This window comes from Pygocentrus nattereri, chromosome 27, assembly GCF_015220715.1.
Source record: "Pygocentrus nattereri isolate fPygNat1 chromosome 27, fPygNat1.pri, whole genome shotgun sequence".
NCBI lineage: Eukaryota > Metazoa > Chordata > Actinopteri > Characiformes > Serrasalmidae > Pygocentrus > Pygocentrus nattereri.
In genome coordinates, this window is record NC_051237.1 from 12,891,109 (window position 1) to 12,914,020 (window position 22,912).

Here is a 22,912-nt window from a genome sequence, read left to right on the forward strand (position 1 = left end):
TAGCTGATGACAAAACAAGACCACTCTGGGATTCCGTCACACGCGCCAGAGCCTGGCCTGCAGAGGCCATTAAGGATTACGTGAAGACATGGAGCAAGCCAAAAGACCCTGCTGCAGGGATGGCTTGAAAAAGGTGGCTTCAGTGTGTGTTCATGATAAAAATAATTGTATAAGTGCACTGAAACTGATGGACTACTGAGAGGAGAAAGACCATGATGCATACATTTGTGAGTAACTAATGTTAATGTAGCAAGTTTATCTTTATTTGCTGTTTTGTGGAAGGTCTTAACTAGAAATCTAGGCTTATGTTTGTTGTAAAGAATGCAATGTTTATACAACAATTTCATAAATTTGATGATTAAAATATTTGGAAAGAGTAAAGTTATTCAAATAACTGCCATTTGTACAATTTTTAATACACTATAATCTGTAATTAATTAATCAGTAAAATAGAAATTAAACATTTGCATGAAAATATTGGATCAAAAACTAAAATATATCATAGTTCCATCCTAAATATTTTTATTTTCCTCCCAATGTAGCTGGTTTCTCCTGCAGTCAAGCAGGTGAAAGGACAGTCTGGACCTTTTTCAAACTACTGGACACATGACACTACTGAGAACCTCAACATGTTTCTAGCAGCTCAGCAAAGCATCTGACTCTGCCATGTGACCAAGCATACACCTCACTGCCAGGCACGTCATTTTGTGACAAGGGATAGAGGGGCCCAGCGTACTTTTCCTCCAAATGAGATTCCAGCCAGATGACAGCACCAGCAGCACTGTTTCTCACAGGGCTGCGCTGAAAGCAGTGCTTTTACGAGATCAACCACTCAGGGGTATTACGGACATGTTTTCATCCGCAGATTATGTCATCACAGACTATCAGCACTCGAAAAGAACAGCAGGCAAACTGCTGTAGAATACAGATTCAGTGCACTGTATGCACTGATGAGCGCTGCTGAGTGTGATATATGCCGTCTTCAACAAATTATCAACTTTCTGGATCCACCTCATATTACTCAATTGCTGTAAGCTGCCTGTTAAAGTTTGTAAAGCTGTTTTACACATCAAATTCATAGTATAGAGCCATCACAATCCAAAATATAAAGTTTCTTGATCCCATGATTACTTTTTTACAAGCCATGCAGAAGAAAAAATATACTATTTGTCATCAGATGTTGAGTCATGTACAGCACTACAACTTCTGTCAGTCTGAAATCATTTTATGAGCTTTAATGATCCATGTTTAATACTGCACATTTACCAAAGCACTAAATGTACAAACCAAAACCGTGGAAATGCAAGCATGCGCCCAGGACCTCAAAGCTTCTAACAAAGAACGGAAAACCAGCCTCAGGTGAAAGAGCAGCAAGAGTTAGGGGTGAGAGAGCGGTCAGTGTGCATGTGAGTTTCTCTTTGATCTGTTCATCACTTCATCACCAAAACGTGTAACACATACAGCAACCAAGCGCTCTCAGGCAAGAGAAAATAAGTGACAGAAGCAATCATCCGTGGTGAGTTTGGCATACGACAATAAAAATTATTCTTCTCCCTGTAAACAAATGATCAGCTACTTTCACACTACCTCAAAATGATCCCTGTTAACCTGAGCTGTAAATATATGCCTTGCTTTGCTGGGATAACTTGTGTCACCATTAGCACTGGTTCCTCTAGCTCTTCTTTACCTGAAAGAATCATTTTTAATTATGTAGGCCTTCGGAAGAGGTGTAATTCCCAGCTGTTAGAAAGATATTTCTATGAGGTAAGTCTCAGATGGTGAGGGATCAGTGACCTTGCATAAATCTCCATTTTGAAAGCTGGAGAGCTCCCTTGCTTTCTGAGAAAAACCCATGCAAATGACACATTCAAACAGCTGGCCACAGACAACAAATCAAAACACAGTTGATTTATGTGGGAAAATTCTGCTTAAAAACACAGATAAAACATTAACACAAAAGAATGCATGAATATTTCTCCTGAACCGGCTAGACATAACATTAACTAGAAAAAATTGTAATTTGACTTGATTTTGGTGATTTTTTGTTTAGTCAGCTAGAGAAATGTGGTTTCTGAAGCACATCAGTTGTAATCAACACATAGATTTGCCTGGTGGTTACCAGTCAGAGCACTTTAATTGCCATGTCAACATGATGCCAGTATAGAGAATCAATGTGCTTTGCTAGGTTTCACTGAGATTGATACAGCTTTCATGGCTGTGGGGCACACTGACTGAGGTTCTGATCAATGGGAGGAGACAGCACAAACCAGCATGCCAGTCAAGCATGGAATTACACTGGCGCTAGTGCCAGCCCCGTGGCATTTCACAAGAACGTACAAGAGATTGGATCCTGGGTTATACACATTCATTTACTACAGAGCTGCTTAACTATGGACTACAATGAATCACTCAGTAGTGCAAGCACAAGTTCCAAAATTCATGACATATCACAGAATGACACTCCAGCCTCTATAGTGGAAACATGTACAGCACGTGAGACATTACAGAGGATTATATAAGATCATATTTAAATCACTTGGACACTAAACTATGATGTAGCATGTGGATAAATCTGAAATATTCAGAGATTTGGTAGAAGCCACAAAATAACAATACACAAGGCTGCGTATCCGACTAGAACATGAATCATAATTATTTTGGCCTGGGCAATTAGTTAATTATGCAAGGCCACAGTTAGTGTTTGTCATGAAGCTCTATGCCTAATGCAACACAATTAAAAATATTTCTTGTGCTTCGGGCATCTTATACTACACATTACACTCCTCCAGGCTATGCAGCTACAGCCACATTAGGTGAGTCATAAGGGAATTATTGCCATTTTTATACATAAGCCTTTCCATTTCATAGTTTATATTTAGTCCCCCCATTTCACATTACCTAGTTGTAGTTTATGAGAGATCCACATATTTAACTACACTTTTAAAAAATATTATTCTTTTAGGGTTCTCTAGTAGAGACCATGGGTCTATATAAAGCCATGAAGACTTAAAGAACACTTTGCATGATTAAATGGTTGACTCACCAAAAAGGATTCTTCTTGTTATGATGTCAAGCTTGTAACAATAGAAAAACCCTTTTTGATGTTATACAGAAACACTCAAAGAACCCTTCAAATGATTAAATGGTTCACTCACCAAAAAGGCTTCTTCTATAGTTATGATGCCAAGCTTGTGTCAATAGAAGAACCCTTTTCAAAAATGCTCTGTATAGAACGATCTACGGTATATTCTCCATCAATCTCAAGAACGCTCTTACAATGTAAAGAACTCGCTAATCATACAAAGGGTTCTTTTAGTATTCACGGTTCTACACAGAACTGTGTTCTCTACTAATTAACCCTTAAAAACTATCTTTTTTTAAGAGCGTAGATAGGTTTTATCTTCCCTGGTGATGCTTCATCTGGGCTATAATGCGTTTTCAGTTTTTTGTGCTTTTTGCATTCAGTCTTGTCTTCAGTAAATGAAATAACTGCTCAGTGGGTTCATGTTGGGCGACTGACTTCGCCAGTCAAGAATATTCCACATTTTGGTCATGAAAGCCCCGGAGCTGCTTTAGGTTGCAGCATGCTCCGGGTCTTTGTCCTGCTGCAAGACGAAGCACCATCACCTGGATCTGACCAGTGAAGGTGCTTCTGTATACTTCAAAATTCAACAGCAGTCAGATCACCAATAAGGACAAGTGAGCCAGTTCTTCGGTTCTCCACTAGGGTGGTCTTCCTTAGCCTGCAAGTTTGCTTACTACTGAAAAGTTCACTATACATTGTTTCTTCTTTACAAATGAACAAATTCGTGACTATGGTGCACTTATGGCTTTGTCTATGTCTCTGAGTGATTTTCAGCCTCATGATGGCCTGATTTACTTGCACTTTTTGGGTCTGCATGTTTAGAAACAAGAGAAACAGACTCTATGTGCAAATTCCACATCAACCCCAGACCTTTTTGTGGGCCTCTGTATGAACTAATGATGTAACAACACACAGCTGGTCTGGAAACAACATGAATCAGTAAAATGCCTCTTTACATTTGGACAGTGTAATTCCTAAGCAGTTGACCCAATAAAAATATATGCCCTCAAATTAAAACTGACGGTCTACATTTTTTACTTTTTTCATTTCAAATACAATTTCACTTCTTATGCTGGAGTACATTGCAAAAACAACAAAGAAAACGGGTGACTAGGCGTTTACTTAACGACTGCAATGTCAGCACCTGTCAATCTGATCAAGCTCTCTAAACTGCTCAATTCTGAAAAGTCCTACATGATACTAATACCACTAAACAGAGATATGGCGTGAACAGTGGACAGTCACTACACTGAGATATGTATATTAAAAGAGAGTTATGTGCCCTCGAGTGTAAGGCTGACTTTTGTCTAAGCTCTGTCTATTTCAAATAATCGCCTTCCCATTAACGAGCTGGAAAGCACCTGTGAAATATCAGAATTAAACACAATGGACAGACAGAAGAGGCAGTAAAAAAGACAAAGACACAGCGGGGAAGAATGTTAAGAATGTTATCTCGCCCAATTAACAAACTGAAAAACGCACAGCAGCTCAGAGAGGCATTTGCTCGGATTCACTGGCATAGATGTTTAGCAGACCAAGGCACTCCATGTCAAACTGGTCTCGGACAAACTGAAGAGGCGCGGATAAACAGTCCGAGGGAAAAGCAAATCAAAACCGCCGTCTCGTTGACAACGGCAGAGAGAGACACTGCTTTCAGATCATTTCGTAGGCAAATATGCCTAGTAATCATTTACTTTCCGCAGTAGGCTACTTTACATAAAAACTATACAGCAGCCAGCACAGGATACAGCTTAAACCAGCACAAAAGACCGAAAAGTTAGGCAGGTGTCGCCTCTCGTATTTCCCTCATGTGTGTTTAAAGTCCTAACGCTGGCAGAAACGGTCCGTTTGGTCGAGACGACCGTTAAAAGCCGTTTGAGGCATCTGACCTTTTAAAAAATCGTCAATAAACAAGACAAAGTGACGGAGGACGTTGGCGCACGCTAGATATTAATGAATACACGCCGCTGCCGCTACAAAGCAGACTCGTTTAAGACTAATACTTTTCCTACAACCTGCTGAAAGTGAAAAAGGGGGCGCAAAACAGAGGCAGTAAATAACCTAGGAGCCCAGGAGTGCAGCGCAACATGGAAGGCAGTGCCAGCCAACATCGCCTGCCGAAGAGTTTCCCACCAGCTACCCAACCCCAGAGGAAAAGCGGTGCTGAAACTCACCCTCTCCCCCGAAAGAAAGGCAGCCAAGCCGAGGGTCAATAGCATCCAAATGTTCCTCATAATTCCTCGGACAAGTGTGCGGCTTCGTGCAGAAAACGATAAAAAAATGAAACCCCGTTTCCACTTGTGAGCAACTCTCCCGTTTTCTCCCCCACCTCGGCCCTCTCTCCCCCTGCCTTTCACTCAGGAGTGCGAGCCCACCGGATACGTGTTGCTTCGCGCTACACTAGTCCTCCGCGCGCACTTTTTTTTCTGCACATGGATTTCTTTCTTCCTTTGTTTTCTTGAAACTCGTTCTCCTAGAAGCGCCGTGAGTTTAAGCAATCCTAATCTTTACTCTTTATTTTCTCTCGAAGTCCGCAGGTTACGAGTTGGCCGCGTCCACACGTTTACAGCGACTCGCCCTCAGTGGCAAACGCTCAGCGGAGCACGAATGCGGGTCAAAGGAGGGAGAGCCTGGCCAATGATTGACAGGTCCACCGACCATATGGGCGCATCGTCAGAGAGAGACGGGAGGAGGAGGGGGAGCACGGCGTGCAGTAAAAATGAGTGTTTAGTTTCCTCTCGCTGTCTTTAAGCTTTACTGCTGCTGAGGGTTGTACAGACAGCCTCTCGCGCCTGGTTTTGCTCTTTGTTGCAACTATATTTTCACTTTCTTCAGGTTCCTTACATTTTTTAGGTAGGGTTCAGAAATGTACAACTAAAATAGATTTAACCTTAAAATTGTGTACAAAATGTACATTTTTCTCACATTACTGTCTGCTCTGCCTTTTGTCTGCGAAGCTGAAGTTAGCTTCTTAGTCGAATTTTCCGTTCCACCTTAAACGGTGCAGCAGGTCCATTCTGGCGCTTTCGGATGCCTGTAAGGCTAGGCCGTTTAAGGTGGAGCGGAAAATTCGACTAAGAAGCTGTCGAATAGGGACCAACTTCATCCTCGTTCACCTGTACGATATGTGCTGTCTCCCCCTAATGGATGAATGATGAAATGTGGTGTAGGATCCAGAAAACACACTCCAGTCAGTACACAAAGAAACACCATACCAGATCTATTTTTCCAGATTACCTGTCTAACTTTGGTACTTTTAAAATATTCTCTGGAAAAGTATGGGTGCCATATTAAAGTAAATAAATATACAAAGTGAGGGCTGGAATATAACCATTACAGAGGACCTCTGCATAACTCAGACAAGGGTTGTGTGAAGATATCAGAGTTGAAGATGTCACTCCCACACTTAGAAATCATGCCACACAGCTCCCCCTCCCAAAAAACAAAACAAGTGCACGTGCGCGCACACACACACACACACACACACACACACACACACACACACACACACACACACACTTCACTGCTCTCCTCAGTAGGCTTATCCAGACCCAGATTACTGGCCACGGTGTCCCAGATTACCCAGCCAATTAGGGTGATGGCAAAGCTCCTTCTGCTCTTCTCAGTTACGCTCTTGAAGGCTGCCAACACACATGCTGGCACAAACGTCCGCCATGCCACAAGGGCTACACACTGACTGATGAAGCAAAGTGTCAGACACTTAGAAAATTAATTTTAATGATAAGATGTTTAATGTACACCTCCTATCTGACGATGTGCTGAATGGATTGCTTTAACAGTTTGAGTGTATGTATGTAAGATTTTAATAACACTGTATAACAGCACCACTTAGTGGTAGTGCCCTATGATTAAAGGAGAATTCCACCATTATTTTCAACATTACTGTAGAACTCAGCTAATCAGACGTAAGCAAAGTAATTTGATGTGAAATGGCTTATTGTATACAAACTTAGTGAATCAGATTTCTTTACAGAGGTGATAGGAACCAGGGGTTGTGATGTGTACAATGCAAATACAGCCATTATTTACATGTCTATATGTGGTGCTGATAATGGTAAAATAGTGGGTACTATTTCCCTGCATGTACCTCTCTGCCATGATGCATTTAAGAAATATACACATTTTAGACCAAAACGATCATAAAACAATGTCTGAGGCATCAGGTAACAGATTTGTTACCATTTCTAGTACTGGCTTTCTGAAGTAGGCGTTAAATGCTTCTGGCGCCTGGTTCCTTTCACTACTGTAGCATCTCACATCAAACCACTCTAAAAGACTGTGTTTACATCTTAACCATTTTTATGGTTATAAAATTGATTTATATTTATTCTGTTATAAAATGGATTTATAAATCAACCACACAAACAATGAGGTAAAGCAAGTTATACCTAAATAAAAATAAAAAATCAAATTCTTAGCTTAATTAAATCCCTTAACATTCCAAAACTTCTATTATACAATGGATAGTTCCATTCCTTAAATCTGATTGGCTGATACGATATATGCACACCTATGACTTTCCGCTGAATTGTGACTTACTGAATTGTGCATTACTATGCCATGGCAGAAAAAATCTCTTGTGCTGTTAATGGAATTATCTATGACTCTCATGCTGCTCATATTGACTAACATTGAGTATAATGATGAAGTTTCATTTAAACTGAGGGGCTTACAACTTGTGTTCTTAACTAGATCCAGCCTGATCTAGAACAGCTTTCAGATTCAGCCCCAGAACGAGAAGAGGTACACCACTGGACTAAATAAGATTCGCAGTGGTCATTTTGTGCCCAAAAAGTACTTATAAAGCGAACATTTTTGTATTTAACAGTGCCGTGTTATCATATGTTTATTGTTATATGACAAAAAGTTTAAAAATAGTGTATTTTATCATATTTTATGTTGGCTGCTGGTTTTATAAAAGCAATAAGCCAGTTGAGGCTGTGCATTACTGCGGTTTTATCATGGGGGAGTGATAAAATCATAATAAATTAGTAGTGATGCACAGGCTTTCGTGGCTTATTGTTTTATTATTGAGTTATTGACTTAATAACCAAGTAATAACTCCATCTTTACGTTTCATGTAAAATATTATTTAAGGTTTCATGTAGACAATTGGACACACCACACACAAACACACAGCAGTGATGGTCAGTCGGTGTCTGATGACAGCACCTCTGTGGTGGCTCTGGAAGCGTTAGCCCGGCTTAGGCTGCTGCGTTTGCCTGCTGATGCTGTGGTGGATCTCTGGACAATGAAGGAGGTCTTGCCCTCCATAATATGTGCTTCATACTGCACTGTGTTTTCATTTTCATCTTCCTCAGTGTTATCTTCATTGTCTCCCTCTTCACCCTCATCCTCTGCTCCATGAGGCATCAGTGTGGTGCAGCTAAACTGGCTCAGAGGCTTTCCCAGTACACCAAAGCTAGAAGGGTGGAGGGCAATGGAGAAGGAGGTAAATAATTAGTAGTAAATAATTAAATAGTACTATGTACTAAATAATTAGTCCCTTTTCGGTGGCATGAGGGAAGTAAATTGTAACTCATTTGTTACCTGAGCGAGGCTAACTGTTGACTGAGCTCTTCCATCAGAACCTCAGCCTCTCTAAGTTTAGGTGGCTGCTGTGTGTGGCTGAAGGATCTCTGGAACAAATGAGGGGCTTTTTCTTTCGGGGAAGGAAGAAGGGACACCATGAGGGGTGAGCGCTGGGTCAGAATGTTGCCCCGAGCTGGCCGCTGCTTAGATTTCCTGGGTCAGAGGTCAGGAGACACTGAGTGAGTGCTACTGACACTAGAGGAAGATCAATTCATCAGCAGTTGCCCTTTACGTTGTGTAAAAATGTTATGATGAATAGTAGTGTTGTATTACTCGAGACTGGGCTCAAGTTGGCAAATTAACAGCCTCCGTCTTGACCCAGCCTTAAAATCATTTAGACTTAGTCTTGCCTCAGTTTCAGGTAGAAATCATTCTCGAGACCACTCAAGTTCAGCTGAGGATGTCATTGATCTTTCCATGAAGGTTTAATGGGTTTTCTTTGTTTGCTGATGTTCATCAGTCCCAAATTTCAAACATCTACTGATCAGATCAGAATGTTACTAATATGTTTACATTTAATGATAAAATACTTTTAAGCTTTATATTATTTGTTATATTTTACAAAATATATTATAATATATAATGTTGTAGCCTGTCCAAGTAATGCTAATTTTAGGTTGGTGTTCTTCAGCATTACAATTAACTATATTGTAAATTTATTCATATAATTCCATTTTTTTATTTCTTTTTATTTTTCAATTCTGAAAAATATCGTAACCTGTTCTCGGTCTTGTCCCAGTCTCAGACCCTCCTTGCCTCGGTATTGACTCAGACTCAACTACTACAAAGTCTTGGTCTTAACTCAAACTCAGTGTGTCCAAGTCTCAGTCTTAGACTTGATTTGGACTCAAATCTAGTGGTCCTGAGTACAGTGCTTACAAATGGATTAACAGAAATCATCCAAAATATTTATGTATTATATTGTTCCATTAACATCCATTGGAATTAAGGGGTGTTTTTTCCTTCTGTAAAATTAAATAGGTAGGTTGTTTTGAAAGTGACAATAAGTATATTGATATTACATGCTGTCGCACATGGTATGTGTGAGCCCAGCATAGTCATATGACATTTCCTCCTGGCCAAAGCTCCAGTCATTAAGTAATGGCTGCATGAGTGGCTTCCTAAGATGTATTTTAACATCCACTGAACAATGTGTAATACAATAATAGATTGGCACACACAGTCCCATTACATATTATATTAGCAAATTAATACGTATTAGTACCCATAAAAAATTATCTAGAATTATCTAGGGTATTAATCAATTAGGGGTGTAAAAAAACATCATGATAATGTGAGATTGCAATATAAAACTGTGACAATGTGCATAACGGAGATGTGACAATGCATTTTACAAGCTGATGTTCATCATTAGAATCAATCTCATCTGAATTCATTTTAGTGCCTGGGCTTACACTTTCATCTGTACAGAATACTTAGAAAGCTCTACAGACTTCCGTTCAGTTTGTTTGATACTTGGCTCAGACCTGTTGGCTGGGACAGTTTGTCTGGACTCCCCAGGCTCAGACTGGCCCTCTGTCTGGGTGATCTCTTGCTCCTCCTCGTCCTGCTCCGGCTCCTGCTTTTCAATCCTCAGGGCAGGATTAAAGGTGTCAGATCGGAACAAGCGACCAATCTCAGCCTGGATTCCCTTCAGGTCCCTCCTTCCAAAGGTAACCCATGCCACATAGCTGAAGAAGCTGTACAGACACTGCCATACAAATGCATAACACACAGACCTTCACTATTAATAGATTATATGGCAAAAAGCTCTTTTTCTAAAGGCATGCTGAACAAGGAATTACAATCATTCACCCCTTGGTTTATTAATCAGCTATTATTCTTTTCTTCTTCTATTCTTATCTATTCTATAAGACTAAGAGACTAATCATAAGACTGAGAACTACTATTAATTACACAGTAACTACTAGGAAACTATGAGTGTGACAGTGTAGACCATATATAAACCTTAGAGTTTAAACTATTCACAATCTTAAAATGGACAGTTGAATAGTGAGTGTGGTCATGATGAGTAAAACTGATTCAAGAAATATTATGGCAAATTAATTTTGAACAACAATATAATATTCTTTTGTTTTCACCTCATAGAGCTGCCTGTCTCTGTAAGTGGATGACACCCTGCTCCTGTGGACATAAATCATAATATTTTAGAGCACAGTATGTCCTTAATTAACTACCACACCTTAGGGCAGAAGAAAGCCACATCACCGTAACCACCGTAAAACTCTTATTATATCCTAAAGCTTATCATTCAGTAACCCCATGGAAAACAATGCAAACTAGCTGAGTAATTCCGTACTTTTTGCAAAATGGAATGGTTAAAGCGGTAAGAGTAAGTAAAAAAGTAATTCAGAGTGGTTTAAGTGCAGAATTCTAGAGAAACCTCCTAGAGAGCAGTGGTGATAGCTACCAGATGTCTGAAGAGTTTAATGCCTTTAAAAGCCACCTCACAGGAAGTTATTACATGAAATTACTACAAATACGCTGCTTGATGCCCGAGACATAATTTTATAATACAATAGGATTTTGGCCTTAAATGTATGTTGAGAGGCAAATCAATCCCATTAGAAAACATACATTTTCAGATTTACTGCTATTTTCTATTCTCAACAGTACATATAAAACTTCACTGGTGCTTTTGTACAGAAAAAATGACTTTAATGATATTGTGGACCAGTGACTACTGGTTTCTAACATCAGCACTGAAAGATACATGAGTAGGCACATTTCTCAACATTACACCATCACATGTCAAACCATTCTTGTATGACTTCGTTTAGATCTGAACTATATAGAAATGTTAAAAAATCTGTGGTATTCCCCTTTAAGGTATAGGAGTGAGAAATGAACGACTGGACCTAAAATCTTTTTTATTTTATTATCAGAACAACTACAAAATGTAGCATGGCATAGGCAACACTTTTCATAACTCACATCTCATAATCTGATAAACCTGCTGGCAAAAGTGATGTTATCTTTAATGTGTCTGTCTTAATCCCATTGTCCCTTTTAAGAATTACTTATTCACTCAGGAGTTCTGATTTACAATGTTTTTACATGGCAGGCCTACACCAATCAGCTTTAAATCTAAACCAATCATTTGAACAGGCAATGACAGGCCAAGTATTGATGGTGGGCACTGACCTGCCACAGGCCATGTGATGATGTTGCGACAGGCCCACTCCCAACACCAGACTGGAGTAACAGAAGGCCAGATGCTTCTTGGCCAGGTCCAATTTAGCACTAGTCTCTGCCATCACCTGCCTCTCCGTCACACTCTGCTCCCTGCGACAGCCAAGAGAAAGATGATCACGCTGTTAACTAATCCAGATTTGCAATTAGCCATCACCAGTGCAGTGGGTCAGGTCAGCGCTAGCACTGCTGTGGTTTACACTTCATTATAATGAGTTCCAGAGTGTAATGAAGACATCTATATCAAGCCTTCAGTCAGAATGTGCAGCAGTCTCGCTCTTTCGCAATATTCTTTTCTATATTCAAATGGACGGAAATCCTGTCAGAATTGTGAATTTTTAACTTTCGTTTTGAGAAGATATTTATTGTGATTCAGATTCGATAAGAAGCTACTGTACAAACTGTTTTGTGGAAAGGAAAAAACACCCTTTACATTTTTGTAATGTTTTTGTCATTTTTTGCTATGGAAACAAATAGAAAAGGCCAGAATGTAGACATAATATGTGATCATGTAATTATATTTGGATAACAGCACAAAACTAACAGAACACTCAACATCTGAAGGTTATCATTATTTCTGAAAGTATACTGTTCTCCATTTACCTTCAGTATCTCTGTAGCTCCATTGCTGTGTACATATTCACAATAAACTGGATGCCAGTAGATGTAAGAAGCCATGAGATTATTTGTAATCCCTTCAAACATGGCCTGCTTTTACATAGCACTTAATCCCTATCTTCAGACTCACGCCATGCGGGGCTTGGGCCACTCCTCCAGAGCTTTCTTCTCCAAGTGGTAGTAGAGGTACAACAAGAGACTGGCCAGGAGGTCATCAATCTCTCGACTCCTGCACTCGAAACAACAAAGTCATTTTTACAGCTGCCGTTAGCATGACTCTAACCATGTATTGTTCACTAACTAGTTGGAAAGAAGGAAAATGAGCAGAAAAAGACTTACTTTATCACAGTCATAAAGCAAAGTGGAATGGGCAGTGCTTCATTTTCCTGCACTAATGAGACTGCAACCTCTATAAAATGAAAATGACCAACTCATTATAAGTTACTGAGTGGATGTGGCAGCATTGTGACTTTTGACTGTTTGAACTTTGACAGTATTATTATTTACATAAGCAGAAGATAAACATACGTTTAACGTGCTCGATTGTAACTGAGTCCCTCTGTGAACGTTTGACAGCAGACTTGTAGGCATTCAGCTCAGCTGGACCCACAGTTTTCCTGAGACCACAGTGCCCTCCTCTGGCTGACGGCTTGCATTGTGAGATCCTTTAATATTGCAATGTATAACTTTCAGTTTATTAGTTCCCTGCACATCTTGTCTATAAATAATTTACACAAATGTCACGGCAATGAAGCCACAGTTAGGCTACAGATCTGTAATGCAGTTTTGTTCACGTCAAGCTCTGATTTGTGAAGAATGCTTTTTGAATGCTTAATTTACTAACTACTATTACCAGTAGCCACCACTCATTTACAAGGCAACAAATAAATCAATAAATAAGATTCAGTACTCTATATGCTCATCCGTGTTTTAGAAATGTGTTAACTCTACAATCTGTTATTGTCTTATTCAAAAGCTATATCAGGTGTGTTTTAGAGTGGTTAGATGAAGCAAACATGTTAAATGACCAGCTTAAAGTATGTCTTAAATGAATGGTTCACTACGAAATCAGTTACACAATCACAAAAAATTGATGTACCTTTCTAGATGCTTCCTAAAAGACTCTTGATATGTAGATGTTGTCTTTTTTCTCTTCTTTTTAGTCTCCACAGATGTATTAAAACTGCACACAAGAAACAGTTAATAGTTTCCTTGAAATTTCTGCTCATATTTTATTGTTTCACACCGTGACCAAAAAAATCAGCACGTAAAAGACGGGTTAATCAGTTATTTACCAAACAAACTCCAGGGTTTGAGTTTCATCTTTCCAGCTCCATCTCCCAGGAGGTGGTAAACTCATCTATTGAGCACATAAAACAGGATAAAATGCGATCATTTTAAGTCAACATGCATTTCTGAAAAAGCTCTGAGCTTAGTTAACGTTGTTAGCTCTATGGCTACATCCGCTTGCAATCGATCAATGATACCGCAGCAACACGGCAGCAAAAACAAACGCAGTTATATTGACATTTATCATACGCTGTTTAATTCTGTTCACAGTTTTATAACTCCATAAATGAAATTCCTCACCGTTTCCTTGAGCTGTTTTGGCATCTTCTCGAAACTTTGCACTTCAGGCATCTCCTCAGAAACTCCAAATGACCTGAATTTGTTTACACTGGGACGCCGACAGCTGGTATCCTAGCAACAGCCAATCAGACCAAAAGCTCTACTGCGCATAGCGACTTTAACTGTGATCGTAACATTTATTACAGCAATTTTTCCGTTTTATATCTGTCACATTGTATCATTGCCACATCGTTATATTGTTGTTATACTTAAAATTAAGCAAACGCTAGTGATAGAGCGTGTTGTTTTAATTTAGCGATAGTGCATCGCGGTCTGTCCGCTCAGATTGTTAATAACAGCCTGCAGTCTCGAGAAACGGCGTGAAATGAGACGTGGATTGTTTTTTGACAAACCCTGAAAAACTGAAGCTGCTGACCGAAAAAAAGCTTTGGAAAAAAGTGGGCGGGACCCGCGCAGACAGACAGGAGGTTCAGCGTATGGCTGCGCAGACTCCCCTCCGCCCGACAGGCTACTCCTCTTCCTCTTCCTCTCCCTGTAAACTGAAGCGAGTCAGACTGAAGCCGGTTCTGACGGACTGTGCTACTGTCGAAATGTCCTTCTACATTAGCGTTACATATTTATAGTTAGCGCTTTACAGCCGTAGGTAGGAAGGTTTGTTAGCTTAAATCACTTTGTCAGAAAATTCTACCAGCAGCAAAACTCCAGGAAGGACTTCCTGAGAGTTTGAATCACTTCATCAAAAAGTGCGACCAGCTTTAAAATAAACAGGTGAGATATTCGGATAGTTCCTACTGCCCGAATCACCCGATCAGTTTACTGTTTGGATTGGTCTGAATCTCCTTAACAGAAAATGTTACCAGCATTAAGAGAATACTGAGGCTAGTGCCTTTGATAGCTTAAATCTCCTTATCGGGGCTGAGTAGTAAAACTGAGCTGAGTCTGTCCAGAATAAACGTTAAAAACTCGTTAAGACGTTTAACGCATGCGCAGTAGAAAAGCTTGATAAACACATTGACCACCCCTCAGCTCATAGTGGTAAGTCCATCTGGAATAACAAAAACCCACAAAACACAAGATCCTGATTTACACTGTATATGTCACGTCTTATGGCAAAGCCGCTAAGATTATTATACACTTTAAGATAGTTTCAGTTCTTTCGTATTCTCTAAACTGTAAGGCTAGATTACTGTGTTCCACTTCGTTGTTACAGTGTTGGTCCAGCATTTAGATGTGCAGTGTTTTGGTGGTAAATGCATTTACTATTATTTGAAAAGTGCATTGTCATACCACTGAGGGGTGTGGCCACCCCTCACGTGTTTCAGTGATTACAGCCAACAGGCCGCTGCATTGTGCTACACCAGCAACTCTCACCACCTTTGACCCATAGCCAGCGTACAGTCACTGTTGTTGCAGTGGCTTTGGAGACTTATTCCTCACCTTTGCTCGACACTCCTAAGGTTGAATATTCAGCCAATCAACTCTTTTGCTGTTTAGTTAGAGACTATTGCGTTCAAGTGACCAGCTGAAGAAGACACGTCTGAGCCATCCGAGAGTGAGATGGCAGTCCAGGCAGACAGAGTGATGGCACTGGAAGAATGGGAGGAAAGGTGGAACGAAGGCAGGATTGGCTTCCACCAACCGCACGTTCACAGGTGAGTGGCAGCTTTGGCATTTAATCTTTCAGTCTACAAGGCCTGTAATGCATACCACAGGTCAGAAGCTACTCATGAACTCATTTCACCCCATTACTTCATCCATTTTTTTTTTCAGATAAGTTACAAAACAACAAAATATAATACAATTTTGTTTGGCAGCTTTACACTATCAGGATAGCCTGTGGATAATGAGTTATGTGTGTGTGTATATATATATATATATATATATATATATATATATATATATATATATATATGTATATATATATATATATATGTATGTATGTATGTATGTATGTATGTGTGTGTGTGTATATATATATATATATATATATATATATATATATATATATATGTATGTATACACACATACACACACACACACACACACACACACACACACACACACACAGTATCTCACACCCCTCACATTTCTACACAGTGAGTACACCCCTCACATTTCTACAAATATTTTATTATATCTTTTCGTGGGACAGCACTATAGAAATGAAACTTGGATACAACTTAAAGTAGTCAGTGTACAGCTTGTATAGCAGTACTGATTTACAGTCCTCTGAAAATAACACACAGCCATTAATGTCTAAATAGCCGGCAACACAAGTGAGTACACCTCACAGTGAACATGTCCAAATAGAGTTACAAGGTTCCAGGTGTGAATGGGTAGCAGGGCTGTTAAATTTGGTGTTTTGGGTACAATTCGCTCATACTGGCCACTGATTCTTCAACATGGCACCTCATGGCAAAGAACTGTCTGAGGATGTGAGAAATATAACTGTTTCTCTTCACAAAGATGGCCTAGGCTATAAGAAGATTGCTAACAGTGGTTTTCCAGGACAGCTTCCACTCAGAACAGGCCTCGCCAGGGTCGGCCAAAGAAGTTGGGTCCACGTGTTCAGCGTCATATCCAGAGGTTGGCTTCAAAAATATGCGCATGAGTGCTGCCAGCATTGCTGCAGAGGTTAAAGAAGTGGGAGGACAGCCTATCAGTGCTCAGATCGCACACTGCACACTCACAAGAAAGCCCTCAAACAGTTTGCTGAAGACAAGCAGTCCAAGAACATAGAATACTGCAGCCATGTCCTGTGGTCTGACGAGACCAAGATAAACTTGTTTGGCTCAGATGGTGTCCAGCGTGTGTGGCGGCACCCTGGTGAGGTGTGCCAAGACAACTGTCTCTTGCCTACAATCAAGCATGGTGTTGGTAGCAAGGTGTCTAACAACCACCTGGTCCATGATGTCTTCATGGAGGAGTGGAAGAGGATTCCAGTAGCAACCTGTGCAGCTCTGGTTAATTCCAGAGGACAGTAAATCTGTACTGCTAAACAAGCTGTGCACTGACTACTTGAAGTTATATCCAAGTTTCATTTCTATAGTGTTGTCCCATGAAAAGATATAATCAAATATTAGCAGAAATGTGAGGGGTGTACTAATTTTTGTGAGATACTGTATGTATGTATGTATGTGTGTATGTATATATACATATATAAGCACATATTCTAAGGGTTATTGGCCTTTGTTGTTGTGCGCCCAGCCACTGTGGAGGCACAAGCAGGGGTGGGCAATGTGAATGTATTTTATATGTAAGATATTTATATATGTGAGATATGACATTGGAATGTTGTTTCATTATTGTTATCGCAATAAAATAATCACAATAAGTATTTCTAAGGTCATCACAGATATTGTATTACCACTGGCATGAGTATGTTTCACAAAAATATAGATTTCTGCGATTTTCCTTATGAATTTGAATAAACATAGAAATTTGGTACTCACTTATTGTTTTTCACCATTACTTTTACATTTGGTTCTTTTGTTGGTAACAACAAACCTAAGAAAATCTAAATTTCATGCCCGGTGTTGCTTTATTACATTTTTGAAATATCATCATCTACGTACCGTTGTGTATCTTTTGTTTATACACAAATGATGTGTATTGTTTATAACCATTGCTTAAGTGTTTGCTTTTCTGGCATACATTTATTCATAATGTTTGATGCCCTCTGTCCTCTTTCCTCAGAATGCTGGATAGCAATTTAGACAAAATTTTATGTGGGCGACAGCAAGTTAGGTTCTTCTTCCCTCTCTGTGGTAAAGCTGTAGACATGAAATGGTAGGTGGTCAAATTTTCTGAGCTTTGTAATCAAATTTGGATTCAACTAAATGTATGTGTTGTTTGACCTTCCTACTGTTGACCTTTTAGGCTGGCTGACATGGGTCATGTGATTGTTGGGGTGGAGTTTTCAGAGAAAGGCATAAAGCAGTTTTTTGAAGAACATGGACTGCAGTATAAAGAAGAGCCAGTGCCAGCTGTACCTGAAGCAAAAGTGTTCAAGGTACACTTAATGGCCTCTTCACATTTTGTTGAGTCAGAATCTGAATTTGAGATACAGTTAAATGTTGTTTTTTATGTTGTAGTGTGCGTTCAGAAAATGTCCATTAATTAGAACCTTTGAAAAGTTCAACTTATGTCAAAAATAGAAAACATCCAATTAAAACAACATCCTTAGCATGTATGTCTTCATGCCTAAGTTTGTTAGAATGTAGTATTAAATATTGTCTGAACATATCACACTGTGTGTTGATGGACTCCTGTGTAGAAGATTAGAGGTTCTCCCACGTTTGTCATCCCCTGAGTCATGTGTCAGAACTAAAGCAATTTGCCCTTTATGGTTCCAAATCTTGATACAGGCTTCACTAGAAAGCTTCAGTAAGAAAATGGAAGCAAGTGTAGTAAATATCAGATGGCACTGAACCACAAATTCAGTAGTTCTTAGAGACTGAACATCCCCCAAAAATAAAACCACCAGTATAACTTTGAAGGTCAGGCCTTCTCTCTGAACATAGCTGCCAGACTAATTTCAGGCAGAAAGCTACCGTGGAGACAGAGGCATCCGTATGAGTAGTGATGTGTGTTCCATCATCAGTAGCAGTCCAGTATCACACCTTGATATTGATTTTCAGTTTTCATTTCAGTTCTTTTGTAATATATACATATTTTTTTGCATTGAGTAGCAGTACTGAGAAAGCATAGGGCTAACCTTCACTCTCCAAGCTTGGTAACATTATGTGATAAAGGGACATCTAGCCAGTGGATGACATTAATTGGGAGAAAATTGGCTAAAAATAAAAAAAATGACTTTCATGAGAAAGTGACAAAGATGGATCCTTGACTGCAAAGATCTGGAAGAATTTTCATCATGAAGTTTGGGCACTGTGTGTGGTACCAATGAAATACTGCATGCCAGCTTGGTCATACTATTGTAAAGTATGGGAGTACTTGCATCATACTTTTGGGATGCTTTTCAGCAGTGGGGGCTGGCAGTCTTGATGAGGTCAGTGGAAACATACCAACACAGCTTCCCAGCAAACTTGACAGTCAGCTTGTCAGTTTTGGAAAGAAGAATAATGCAAAGAGAAGCCAAATTAGAGACTTTTCTTAAGAACTTTTGTATACAAGAACTACCAACAAATTATTGACTCAGGCTGATGCATACCAAAAAATTATGACTGCTGAAAAACTGTGGTAAAGGAACAGGGCAAATACCTTTTCAAGATGCTGCACAGAGCTTTCTGTGTCAAAAATATGTATTTTTACTGCCACCAACCAGGATCTGGTAGCTAATAATTATAAACGCAAACTGCAAAATCAACATACTCTACCGTGTGGTCTGAGGAAAGATGATAGGGATCGGGATACATGAAGACATTTTCATGATACGTGATACATATAATGACATTTAGTTTTTCTGAGGTTACCTAACAAGTTAAGAAACACACAGCTGGCCTGGAAAACAGTGCAGCCGGGTTTTAAGAAAGGTTCATGAAAGATTATTGTTGTATTTTATTCAGTGTTTGCAAAAATACACTAACAAAGGAAGGAAGGCAGGTCAAAGAATTTTTTAAATATACAAGATGATGAGCTAACATCCAGTCACATACCTGCCACTATACAGTTTTAATTAGACAGTGCAACACCGCTTGTTGTTAACAGCCTTTATAATTGGTCTATACCTCTCTCTTTACGGAACAGTGGTCAGTGTTCTGGAAAAACCAGCGATACCTACAGTAAACTAAAACTGCATCGTGACGTCATTTGTCACAATGATGATCGTTCTTCTGTGAGTTATGAGTCATGCTCATTCAGCTAATGCACTTTCTCTGTTCGCAGAGTTCCGACGGAAAGATTTCCATCTATCAGTGTGATTTGTACAAGTTCTCCAGGTACAGCTCATGCCTTCCAGTTTTAGGATATGAAACATGTCTGAGATAATTGATGTGGACTCTTTATCTCTCTCTCTCTCTCTCTCCCTCTCTCTCTCCCCCTGCAGTGCTATAGAGGGTCGGTTTGGTGCAGTTTGGGATAGAGGCTCTCTAGTGGCCATAAACCCATGTGACAGGCAGAAGTAAGCCATATATCACTGTTAGAGACGACACAATAACTGATTTTCTTTTTCTGTAATAATAATGATACTGATACCTTGAGTATCAGATGATACCTGTACTAATTCAATAGTGCAGTCATTAGTGCAGTCATCTCAGTCAAGATGGCCATATAAAAGTACCTTGTCAAGCTGCTCAAACAAATACTCACCTACTATAATAACTGGAAATAGTTGTAACTAGTACTAAATAGTAAATAGTAGTAAATGGCCTACTAACACTGGGCTGTTTAAAATGAAGGAATTGTAATTGTAATGTATAATACAGTGGTATTGCTCTTGTTCTTAATGTTTGGCTTCATGTGGCTACTGTTGTTACCATGTAGCATACTTCATTTTACATTGTTACTTTTGTGCTACAAACAATGATGTGATATTTCAAGCTAATTTTGTTACGGAACACAGAAATTGCTTGTTTTTCTTCTCCAATATCCAGTACTGGATTTCCATCAGTGCCATTTCTAATCAGCTTTATTATTAATAAATGTAGTCTTTAAATGTTAGTGTCAGAACTTAATACAGTATTTTGAAACTTGTGCCCATTTCATAACTGTTTATCCTCTGATTTTGTCATTGAGGTATGCCACGCTCATGAAGTCCTTAATGGACAAAGACTGCAGATACCTTCTAGACACATTAGAATACAACCCTGAATTCTACAAAGGTATCATTTACAAGTATCTTTTGATATTCAGACATTCATTTTAGTGTCGGATAAGCATGTGTATTACCATTTCTGTGTACTCATGTGGACTTTCATACACCAGGTCCACCTTTTTTGGTGACTGAAGAGGCTGTACAAGCATTATATGGTGAGCTTTCTTCATTTGCATGCTTATAATGAATAACTGCTGAAAGTATACTGTCATACACAGTGTATCATGAAGAGTGTCGATAAATCACGTCTTCCTGCCCACCAGGTGAAGATTGTGACATTGAGCTGTTGCAGGCTGTGGATGCCCTTGAAGAAAGGCATAAAGCATGGGGAATAGATTCACTTCTAGAGAAAGTCTACCTTCTGACTTTAAAACCTAACTGAACTAATTGAACAGATGTGGCCAGTGGGTACATAAACAGTACTATGACATACACTTAGCACTTTATTAGATACTCTTACTGTCAGTTTCATATCAGCTACACTTATATATGAGTACATTAAAGTTCTACAGTTACAAGCTGTAGTCCATCTGTTTCTCTGTATAATTGTTAGCCCCACTTTACCCTGTTCTTCAGTGGTCAGGGCTACCACAGAGCAGGTATAATTTTGGTGGTGGTGACACTGATGTGATGGGGGTGTTTTAGTGTGTGCTGTGCTGGTATGAGTGGATCAGACACAGCAGTGCTGGAGCTTTTAAACCACTCTGCTAGACACACCTACCTTGTTGGTCCACCTTGTAGATGTAAAGTCAGAGACAGTAGCTCATCTGTTGCTGCATATTTTGTCATCCTACAATCCTTTATCAATTATGCTGCTCACAGGACACAGTTGGCTGGATATTTTTAGTTGGTGGACTACTCAGAGTCCAGCAGTGACAATGAGCACTGCTGTGTCTGATCCACTCAGACCAGCGCAACACACACTAACATGCCACCACCACATCAGTGTCACTGCAGTGCTGAGAATGATCCACCACCCAAATAATACCTGCTCTACAATCTGTAAAAGCAGAACTACAAAGTGTCCCTACATGGTAAGTGGAGCTGATAAAATAGACAATGAGTGTAGGTACAAAATAGATGTACCTAATGAAGTGCTCAGTGAGTGTATATGTTTGAGGTAGACCAAATAACAGGAACACAATGTCCTGTTAATGTCCCCTCTAAAAGGGGAAGTGGACCTATTTTAATGTGTCCAGAATTCTAGCACAGTTCAAAAAGGTAAAACTTTTAGAAACAAGGAACAGCAGCTGAAAGCTCAGCTTCACCAGCAAAGATCAGTGGGCATTTAAAGCATCAACAATAAAGCCTCAGTTTATCCCTGAATTAACTCAGAACTCAAAATGTATTCATAAAGCTGATACACAATAAACAAAAAATGTAATGAAAAAAAGACAGAGCTGTTGTTTTTCACTCTGGTATCCAGTCCGGCATTATCTGATGGTATCAAGCCTGATGCAGATCCTTGGTATTCAATCAGTACCATCTTAGTGTAATGTCAAAAAGCATTACAGAGTCCTTTACATTTTCAACATATGGTTAGTTTTCTTTCTTGGAGGAAATCAAAGGAAGCCTTCAGCTCACGCCACCTGCTACTGACTGCCCAGTGTGATAGTGATCAGTTTCTCCAAGAACGATTCAATTTCCTGCTCGACAGTATGTTCAGGACTGCTCCAGGACACACTGGAGATATGAAGAGGACGGAATGAATCCAAAGCCCTTATTACTGATACATTCAGCTATTGCCTGGTGTTTTGTTTACCATTTTATATTTTCGTCTGCAATAGAAACTGACCATAGGATGACATATTGTGATAATATAATTGTAAGCAAGTCTCACAGAAACAGCTTGACTTTAGCTCTAGGAAGCTGAATGCACACTTCAGAGTTCAGTGGTGTACAAACATCAGCACTGCAAAAATATGAAGAAAATGAATGTGGTTAGATGGGTTTTCCTTCACCATATTCTCAACAAGTGGTTGAGTGCATGTGTGGCATTCACCAAGAGAATGGTACAG

At 39.5% G+C, this 22,912-nt stretch overlaps 3 protein-coding genes across 3 annotated transcripts in view; 1 reads left to right on the forward strand and 2 right to left on the reverse strand.

The window, feature by feature from the left end:
* The window catches only part of sdc2 (syndecan 2), a 31,923-nt gene extending 26,232 nt beyond the window's left edge, over nt 1–5,691 (reverse strand). Inside the window, exon 1 of the mRNA XM_017703108.2 lies at nt 5,260–5,691. Coding sequence (XP_017558597.1) covers nt 5,260–5,319 — 60 coding nt within the window. The 5' untranslated portion in view covers nt 5,320–5,691. The remainder of the gene's footprint in view (nt 1–5,259) is intronic.
* Nucleotides 5,692–7,529: 1,838 nt separating this feature from the next.
* LOC108430538 (protein phosphatase 1 regulatory subunit 36) lies at nt 7,530–14,524 on the reverse strand. Its single transcript, XM_017703079.2, has 11 exons — nt 14,120–14,524; nt 13,825–13,889; nt 13,629–13,712; nt 13,058–13,194; nt 12,869–12,938; nt 12,660–12,758; nt 11,864–12,004; nt 10,801–10,843; nt 10,186–10,409; nt 8,657–8,851; nt 7,530–8,528 (listed from the first exon to the last, which is right to left on the reverse strand). The coding sequence occupies exons 1-11, from the start codon at nt 14,168–14,170 to the stop codon at nt 8,255–8,257; spliced, it is 1,383 nt and encodes a 460-aa protein (XP_017558568.2). The 5' UTR covers nt 14,171–14,524; the 3' UTR covers nt 7,530–8,254.
* A 138-nt stretch (nt 14,525–14,662) lies between these two features.
* Nucleotides 14,663–21,522, forward strand: tpmt.1 (thiopurine S-methyltransferase, tandem duplicate 1). The gene is made up of 9 exons (XM_017703080.2): nt 14,663–14,887; nt 15,614–15,771; nt 17,816–17,908; nt 17,999–18,131; nt 19,967–20,019; nt 20,127–20,201; nt 20,816–20,901; nt 21,005–21,049; nt 21,158–21,522. The coding sequence occupies exons 2-9, from the start codon at nt 15,677–15,679 to the stop codon at nt 21,274–21,276; spliced, it is 699 nt and encodes a 232-aa protein (XP_017558569.2). The 5' UTR covers nt 14,663–14,887; nt 15,614–15,676; the 3' UTR covers nt 21,277–21,522.
* The last annotated feature ends 1,390 nt before the right edge of the window (nt 21,523–22,912 follow it).

Bases quoted from the DNA above. Each gene is read 5' to 3' on its own strand.
- tpmt.1 (XM_017703080.2), top strand. From the start codon at position 15,677: ATGGCAGTCCAGGCAGACAGAGTGATGGCACTGGAAGAATGGGAGGAA. The intron at 17,909-17,998 runs GTAGGTGGTCAA...TTGACCTTTTAG, and splicing joins AAAGCTGTAGACATGAAATG to GCTGGCTGACATGGGTCATG. The intron at 20,020-20,126 runs GTACAGCTCATG...CTCCCCCTGCAG, and splicing joins GATTTGTACAAGTTCTCCAG to TGCTATAGAGGGTCGGTTTG.
- LOC108430538 (XM_017703079.2), bottom strand. From the start codon at position 14,170: ATGCCTGAAGTGCAAAGTTTCGAGAAGATGCCAAAACAGCTCAAGGAA. The intron at 12,939-13,057 runs GTATGTTTATCT...TTCATTTTATAG, and splicing joins TACAATCGAGCACGTTAAAC to AGGTTGCAGTCTCATTAGTG. The intron at 12,005-12,659 runs GTGAGTCTGAAG...TGGCTGTCGCAG, and splicing joins TGGCCCAAGCCCCGCATGGC to GGAGCAGAGTGTGACGGAGA.